At 41.8% G+C, this 9,381-nt stretch overlaps 1 protein-coding gene across 1 annotated transcript in view; it reads right to left on the reverse strand.

Annotated features, from left to right (window-relative positions):
* LOC130045011 (integrin alpha-M-like) overlaps positions 1–8,238 on the reverse strand; it is a 68,135-nt gene extending 59,897 nt beyond the window's left edge. The window contains exons 1-3 of the mRNA XM_056137716.1: positions 8,195–8,238; positions 5,918–5,990; positions 4,254–4,359 (exon numbers count right to left, since the gene is read on the reverse strand). Of these exons, the coding sequence (XP_055993691.1) occupies positions 4,254–4,359; positions 5,918–5,945 (134 nt within the window). The 5' untranslated portion in view covers positions 5,946–5,990; positions 8,195–8,238. The remainder of the gene's footprint in view (positions 1–4,253; positions 4,360–5,917; positions 5,991–8,194) is intronic.
* Between the last annotated feature and the right edge of the window lie 1,143 nt (positions 8,239–9,381).

The raw sequence follows: 9,381 nt of genomic DNA on the forward strand, positions 1-9,381 counted from the left end.
GAAGCTCTAGGATGGTACCAACATTTCAAAGAGCTGACTCTTTGGAAGAATCAACACCATTGTTAACCACGCGCCACTCATCAAGAAGAAAAGAAAACCCATACTCAGAGAAAGCAGAATTGAGACAAGAAGTATGGTTTAGAAGGCAGAAACTCAGGCTTTGACTGTCTGAGCCTCAAGTTTTATCCCCAGAACTACCAAGTTCCCCTAAGAACCAGCAGGAGTGACTCCTGAATCCAAGCTCAATGTAGTCTGAGTACCACAGAGTTAAAACAGAAAAACAGAGTTGGAGCAATAATACATCTGGACCCAGACTGGCCTGTGTTCGATCCCTGGCACCCCATAAGGTATCCAAGTACTACCAAGACTGATCCAGGATTAAGCCCTGAGTACACCTAGGTTTGATCCAAAAACAAAGCACTGTAGCAGTGTACCACTGTCCTTCCATTGCTCACCAATTTGCTCAAGCAGGCACCAGTAACGTCGCCATTGTGAGACTTGTTACTGTTTTTGGCATATCGAATATGCCAGGGGGAGCTTGCCAGGCTCTGCCGTGCGGGCAGGATACTCTCAGTAGCTTGCCAGGCTCTTCAAGAGGGACGGAGGAATCGAACCCGGGTCAGCTGCGTGCAAGGCAAATGCCCTACCCGCTGTGCAAATTAAAAATTTAAAATGTCAAATTTTTTAAAAACCTAATTTTGAATAAATAATTCAGAATGCTATATACATTTTATGCAAATAAAATGAACAATCTCAAAGACGCAGACAAAAATTTTAGAAATTTATGACTGAAATAGGAAGAAAGAGATGACTTGAACAGATAATAACAAGTACAGAAATTGAAAGAGCAGCTAAAAAACCAAAACCCTCCCTAAGAACAGGAGTCCTGGAACAGATGGTTTGGGGAGGGTGGGTAGGGGATTGGGGTATTCTTTTTTTTTAGGTATCACAGTCTACAAACCTGTTAATGTTAAGGTTTTATGTATTAAAACATTCCAGCGGCCAGATAGAGAAGGGAGCACCAAATAAAGGGTGTTAGGAGGATCCGCCCAAGATGGGAGAAGCATGCTGAAAGTAGACTATAGACCAAACATGATTGTCACCCATTGCCTCTTTTGCAAACCACAACACCCAATAAGAGAGAGAGAGAACAAAAGGGATGCCCTGCCACAGAGGCAGGGTGGGATGGGGGGATGGGGGGTGGGAGGGATACTGGGACCCGTGGTGGTGGAAAATGGGCACTGGTGGAGAGATGAGTGTTTGATCATTGTATAATTGAAACCCAAGCACAAAAATTTGCAAGTCTACAACTGTACCTCATGGTTTTTCACTAATAAAAATTAAAAAAAAAAAAAAAGTTCCAGCTTCCCATCTGCCAGCAACATCTGCTTTCCAGCACCATTGTCCCAGTGTACCCTTGCTGCCTTCAGCTTAGCCCCCCACTCCCCACAATGGGAAGCTTCCTGCTAAAGACAGTTTTTTTCTGTGGCCTTTGGGCATTTGTTGTTTCCCTACTATGCTTCTTTACATGCTTCATATGAGCGAGATCATCCTGTGTCTGTCCCTCTCCTTCAGACTGACTTCACTCAGCATGATACTCTCCAGCTCAATCCACATAACAGCAAGTTGCATGATTTTACCACATGATGACTACATGAATTTTGCAAGACTTCCAAAATAGAATAGGGGTGAACACCCCCAGACACATTCAATGTAACAAATATCACTATAATTCTCAAATCACGAAAGGAGAGTATCAAAAAAAAAGAAAAGAAAACTACAGAGCAATATCTCTGATTATTATAGATGCCACAATCCTCAAAAATATTTTGGCAAATTGAATGTAGTAACACAAGAGATTCAATCATCATCCCTAAGGAAGGTGGACTCCAAAAAAGCAAAGATAATTCTATAAATGTACATCAATTAATATGATAGAATAAAAATAAAGATAAATATCACATGATGATATTAATATATGTCAAGTCTCACAGCCAGGAATGGGTGTGTGACCCTCATCATCACAACAACAAAAAATGAAGGGAAGAAGAAAATTTGCCAATTTCCACTCCGGAGAAGCCTATGTTCTCTCTTTAACATGTACTTCTCTATTTTTCTTCCCTCATATCTTTCTAAATAAGTTGCAATAAAAACTATCTTGCTGCACACATACACACACACACACACACACACACACATACACACACGACAGAATTTGGGCCAGAGCAACAGAGTGCTTGCTTGTCTTGCACGTTGCCAATATAAGTTTAATTCCTTTGCACCCCAAAAGGTCCCTGAGCACAGAGCCAGGAGTAAGCCCCGAGTACAGTTGGATGTGACCCCATAAATAAAATTTAAAATAAATTAATTCATTAAATCTTACAGAATCTATTAAAATTACCTATACGGTGATATTTTTTATCTAGGAATTCTAGTATTACAAAGGAAATGAGGAGGGAAGAGCCAGAGGAGACCTACGAACCGTCACTTGCTAAAGGCACATGCAATCCAATTGGCTCTAACAATCTGATGACCTCATCTGGGGGGGGGGGTTGCAGAGATAATACAGGGGATAGGGCACTTGCCTTGCATGTGGATGTCCCAGATTTGATTCTCAGGACCCAAACTGGCCAGGAATGATCCCTGAGCTCAGAGCCAAGAATAAGCCCTGAGCAACACTGGATGTGGCCCAGAAACTAAAAAGGGAAAAAAGACCCTCATGTTCGTGAGGCATATCAATTTTGCTAGCAGAAACACCGCAGGGTAGGTCACAGTATAGTACAGAGGGAGAGAAGAAAGAATGTGTTGAGGTTGGGGCTGCTGCCCTTGACATGAAGTTTGCTGCTGCTTCTGTAGCCGCTGATTAGATCAGGAGCCCACCCACAGAGACAGACCTACGTTAGCTGTGAAGTAAAGCTGTAACAGCCAGAGAGATAGTACAACACATAAGGCATTTTCCTTGCAAGTGACACACCCGGGTTCCTACTCAGCACCTCCTATGGTCCCCCAAGCACCATGAGAAGTGATCCCAGAGCACAGAACCAGGAGTAAGCCCTGAGTATCATCTGGTGTGGCCCAAAAAACAAGTAAATAAATAATAAAGCTCTAACATTAAAGACCCCCAGTGGTTGACACTCTAGCTTTACACTGTCCACAAGAAACTATTGCTAGTCACATCCGCTGCAACATCAGCTCTAAGCATTTACTTGCAAATGTATAACGTGGCAGTGTTGTTCAAGTACTAAAAGTTTAAAATGTATTAAATGTTTGTGAATAAAAGATTTAACAATGGAATTTGACCAAAGCATAAAGAAAAGTGAGTAAATTCTTTACATACTTAACCAGCAAAATAATCAATCTATTAAGGACAAAAATGGGGGTGGAGGGAATAGAGCAAAGAAGCAAACTTTTTCCGGAACAGTAACATTATTGCATAAATATTATTTTTTATTAAGAAAAATAGTGGCTTTGCAAACCATGCAGTCACTACTGCGGTCTCTCGATTCAGACATCAGAGCTCCAAAGCAATCACCCATGAACAATGAATTAATTGGGAGCAGTGGGGAAGTGTCTATGAAGCATATGAAACGTATTACAAAACGGGCAGCAGGTCATGATCTGACAATACAAAGTACAGTGGCATAGATGTCCAGAAACTATAGAGGAATATTAAACATAGAATCTCTCTGGAAAACCAAAACTGTTTACCAGGAATCCTCTCAAGATGGGGGAAAGAGTGAGGAGAAGTTTTGCTGACACTCTTGTATCATTTGAATGGAGAACCTTGCAGTTTTTATTATCAAAGAAGGGAAGGGTTTTAAAGGATGGGAATGACCCAAGGAACTGTGGTGGATGGAAGAGCTGTGTTCAGTGGGGAGTGTGGTGAAGAAGTGTAAAACTGTACCCCCTAACACTTTTTTTTGCTTTTTGGGTCACACCCAGCGATGCACAGGGGTTACTCCTGGTTCATGCACTCAGGAATTGCTCCTGGAGGTGCTCAGGGGAGCATTTGGGATGCTGGGAATTGAACCCGGGTTGGTCGCGTGCAAGGCAAACTCCCTACCCACTGTGCTATCGCTCCAGCCCCCACCCGACATATCTTATAAGCCAATGTTACTTTGTTTTTTAAAAATTTTAAGAGAACCCTGTAACTTTCTTGCTTATTCAAAAAATAAGACAAGGAAATTGCCTTTCTTCTCATATGTGTTGGAGGGAGAGCAGGTGAGAGGGAAAACACCGCTTGCAGCTCTTACCAGGATCCCTGGAACTGGACCAAGCTCTGCCCAAAGCCCTTGGCGTTCTCTCGGAAGATCACTGCATTTTCAGTCTCCAGGTTGAACCCATTACATAAGGCCAAGGCTAGATGGAGAACAAAAAGGAGAGAGAGTCAGTAGGAGAGCAGGGGAATGGGAAAGCTCGCCTTCCTGCTGGAAGCTGCTTTGTGCTGGGACTCAGTCTGGTATGGAAATGTCTAGATCCAGTCCGTAACCTGGGCTAGGAGTGAACACAGTTTTTCTATACAGAGTAAAATAGTAAATATTTTAGGCTTTTGCAGCCCAAGAGACAAATAAAGCATATTTACTCTATTTGTACTTGAATACAATTTCTCATCTTTTTTTTTCTTTTTGGGTTACATCTGGTGATGCTCAGGGGTTATTCCTGGCTTTGCACTCAGGAATCACTCCTTGCAGTACTCAGGGTACCATATGGCAATCTGGGAATCAAACCCAGGTCGGTCGTGTGCAAGGCAAACACCCTACCCACTGAACTATTGCTCCACCCCATAGTAAAACTTTTCATAATAAAAGCTAACTAATCAGAATTAGTAAACAAATGGAATTTTGGGGATGAAAAAACACCTCACGTCATTAAGGTTCAAAGTTAGTATTTCACTATCAAAGGGAATGCCCTGCCACAGAGATAGGGTGGGATGGGGGTGGATGGAGGGTGGGAGGGATACTGGGATCAGTGGTGGTGGAGACTGGGCACTGGTGGAGGGATGGGTGTTTGATCATTGTATAACTGAAACCCAAGCACAAAAATTTATAAGTCTACAACTGTACCTCATGGTGTTTCACTAATAAAAATGTATATTAAAAAATTTAATTAAAAAATTAAATAAAAAATAAAAAGTGAGCAAAGTCAAAAATAAAGTTAGTATTTCCCTATCATTAACTTCTTATAAATGCTCTTCTACAACATGTTTGAAATTTGTACAAACCAAATGGTGGGATCCTTACCTTATGCCTGAAGGTCATAGTTTGCTGACCCCGGGCCTAAGAATGATTAAAATAGGTGCATTCCACCCCTTGAAGAGTCTTCCTCCTCACCTTTCCCCTCTTTCATCTCCAGTGTTCCTGCTCATTCATTTACCCAATGCTCCACTTCCTAAAGATACAGATGATTTCCCTCTTGGGAAACCACCAAATATTTCGTTATCTCATTTTACTATTTTCCACAAAACACAAGAATAAAAAAAATACCACTCAAATCATTTTGATCAGTTATTAACATTTGGGTCTTTGGCAAACAGAGCTAGAAATCAAAAAAAAAAACACTCTAGAAGCAGTAAGTAGAATCTGTGGAGAAATCTTCTGAGAAGAAAATCTGATGAACTACTGCATGCCCTTGGCATGTCATTTTACTTCTCTTTGCCTCAGTTTCCTCCTGTGTGAAACGAAAAGCTCAGTCAAACCCCTTACATTCTCTTTAAATTTAGCTATGAGTTCCAGCCTCTCCAGTCATCCCATTCAATCTAGCTCTACTTTCTGCTTCTTGAATTCTCATTCTTTATCAATCTCCTTGATTTCACCCCAGTGTAATTCCTAATCGTCCACCTCCTTTCTCTCCACTCATTCATGCAAACGTTTCCCTTTTCTTCACAGGACCAACCCCCCACACCCTGACCTTGACATACCTGTTAATAGAAGGACTCTGCAAGTCATCGCTGGAAGAAGCAGGGACCAGAGACAGCACACACCACTCAGTCACTTCAAGAAAGTCACCAAAAGTAGAAAAAAACAGAAAAAGAGAACTATGAGACAGAAGTTGCCTAAAGTCTCAAAGGAAGAAGGCGGGACTTCAGTGAGCACACAATCCTGCGTGATCTTCCTACTGGCTCTGCACAGAGACTTTTCTCTCTTCCTCTCCAGTTTGCTAGCCCAAACCACTTGTAATTTGTCACCTCAGTGTTTCTTAGTCAAAGCACTATGAAAATTAAGATGACCAGAGAGATAGCTCAGTGTTAAAATGTGTAAATGGTAAAAAAAAAAAAAAAAAACAGGGGCCCAAGAGATAGTATAGCATGTAGGGCATTTGCCTTGCTTGCAGTTGACCCTAGTTTGATCCCCAGAAACCCATATGGTCCCCCAAGCACTGCCAATAGTAATTCCTGTGTGCAGAGCCATGAGTAATGCCTGGGTATCACTGGGTGTGGCCAAAACAAAGAAAGAGAATAGCAAGCAGAATGAACATAGGGCTTGCCTCCTGAACAGGTGTTCTAAACATTAATATAGACCAAGTGTATGGGAGCTTTAAAAACACTTCACAAGGGGCTGGAGCGATAGCACAGTGGGTAGGGTGTTTGCCTTGCACACGGTCAATCTGGGTTCGATTCCCAGCATCCCATGTGGTCCCCCGAGCACCGCCAGGAGTAATTCCTGGGTGAAGAGCCAGGAGTAACCCCTGTGCATCGCCACGTGTAACCCAAAAAGGAAAAAAAGATGCTTTGCAAAATGTCCTTCCCGTCTGCCAATAGCTCTGGCTTTAAATCCTTTAACCAGAACTGTTCTCGTTTGCAAGAGTCATTATGGAAAACTCAAGCACAAAGATGTATCTTAAGCAACGAAGATACATTCTGAGCAAAACACCAGCAGGTGACTTTCTTGTTTTCTGAATGTAAATACTTAGAGACAAATGAAAACCAAACTACAGGTCCAGTAAATAGTGCAGAGATTCAATCCCCACACCACATGGTCCCCTCAGCATCGCCAGGTACAGCCCTGAAGGACCCCAGCAGAACCAGCATGGCCCAGGGATCAGTGGTGATGCAGGGATCATGGAGAGTATGGTATCCCAGGATCTTGAACTGAACTGGCTGCCTGGTTGGCCAGGAGAACCCCCGAGACCTTCTGAGCACTACTTAGAAACTTGGGAGTCCCCACAAAAAAAATGAAACAAAACAGAAAAAAGATAGCGCAAGAAGCAGAGTGTCTGCCTTGCAGGAGATCAATCCCAGTTTGATCCCAGCACTGTACACAGTTCCCTGAGCACCACTGGCATCATTCTTGAGCACAAAGTCAGGAATAGCCGCTATTGCAAGTGTCCCAAAAACAAAAACAAAAAAAAGAAAAAGAAAACAAATAAAAAAAACAAACATAAAAAAGAAATCCAGTATACCAAAACATGTGACTTAGCAAAAGCTATGCTAAGGGAGAAATTTATGGCTATTAAATTTATGGCTGGAGCGATAGCACAGCGGTAGGGCATTTGCCTTGCATGCAATGTCTGCCATAGAAGCAGGCTGGAGGGGTGGGGCCAAGGGGGGAACTAGGGACATTGGTTGAGCGAAACACCCTGGTGAAGGAATGGGTATTAGAACATTGTATGACTGAAACACAATCATGAACAACTTTGTAACTGTGTATCTCAGTTTTTATGGAATACTATATTCAATTTAAAATTTTTAATAAAAATAAATAAAACAGCATCATCCTAAAAATTAGAATTAAAGGTCTCCACATATATAACCTAGTTTTATAATGTAATGATCTAGATCATGAATTTCCAATTATGGATTTCTGACTCAATATGTATTTTTTCATTCAGATTGTGGATTTCTGAATTAGTGATATAGGCTAATTGTGCTTCAGAAAAAAACAAGAGCAAAATTTCAGTATCTAATATAACAAAGGTTTATTTCTTGTTCATCAAAAATTCAATACAGTTCTGAGAAACTCTCTTCCATATTTTTTTTATCAGAAATCCAATTTACTTTTACAACACCCATGTTCCAAATAAACATGGATGTGCCTCCATGATGACCATGGTAGGGGGGGAAAGCATGAAGAAACACACACAGTTTTTTTTAATGCTCCCACCTGAAAGTAACACATACCACTTTTGCTCATGTTTCATTGATAAAAGAAAATCTTATATCCACTCCCAGTCTCAGGAGATAGATAAGTATAATCACCTGTGCCAGGAAGCAGAAAAAGAGATTTTTAGTGAATTGATTTTCCATATGACCTAGCAATTCCGCTCCTGGGAATGTACTTCAGGGGTCCAAAACACAATGCAGGAAGGATATCTGCACTCCCGTGTTCACTGCAGCACTGTTCACGATAGCCAAAATCTGGAAGAAAAACAAACGTCCAAGAACAGATGACTGGATAAAGAAACTATGGTGTATATACACAATGAAATACCACTCAGTTAAAAGAAAAGATGAAGTCATGCAATTTGCTGCTATGTGAATGGATCTGGAGAGTATCACATTGAATGAAATCAGTCAGAGGGAGAGGAACAGAATGATCACTCAGAATGATCTCTCTCGTGGATCAGATCAGAGAGATAGTAGCACTGCATTATAGCACTGTCCTCCCATTGTACATCAAATTGCTCAAGCAGGCCCCAGTAACATCTCCATGGTGAGACTTGTTGTTACTGTTTTTGGCATATTGAATATGCCCCGGGGAGCATACCAGGCTCTGCCATGCGAGTGGGATACTCTCAGTAGCTTGCGGGGCTCTAGAAGAGGGATGAAGGAATCAAACCCGGGTTGACCTCGTGCAAGGCAAATGCCCTACCCACTGTGCTATCACTCCAGCCCATATACCCCATATTGAAAGTACTAAGAATAATATGTGTTGGCAGAGATGTGGTGAAAGAACACTTCTCATCCACTCCTGGTGGGAATGTTGTCTGGTTGAGCCCCTATGGAAAACAGTATGGAGAGTTCTCAGTCAAGTACAAATTGAGCTGCTATCACTTGATCACTTGATCACTTGACATCCTGTTACTCATCAATTTGCTCGAGTGGGCGCCAATAATGTCTCCATTCGTCCCTGTCACGTGCTAGTGTAGCCCAATGGCATCTGCTTGCTTCAGGAACATGAAGAGCCTCAAACTGATCATTCAGGGTCTTGACAAAGAAGTCTGACCATCTCAGAAGAGTTAAGTAGAGATCACCTACCTCACAGGCATTGGGAGGGGTTTGATCATTGTATGACCGAGACTTAAACCTGAAAGCATTGTGACTTTTCCCACAGTGATTCAATAAATAAATATAAGAAGAAGAAGGAAAAATAAAGAAATCTGACCATCTCATAGGTGGGCAGCCATGCGATCTTTTGACATCCCATGGAATCCAGTGGGTAATGG

The sequence above is a fragment of the Sorex fumeus genome, unplaced genomic scaffold (assembly GCF_029834395.1).
Source record: "Sorex fumeus unplaced genomic scaffold, SorFum_2.1 ptg000126l, whole genome shotgun sequence".
In the NCBI taxonomy this organism is placed as follows: Eukaryota; Metazoa; Chordata; class Mammalia; order Eulipotyphla; family Soricidae; genus Sorex; species Sorex fumeus.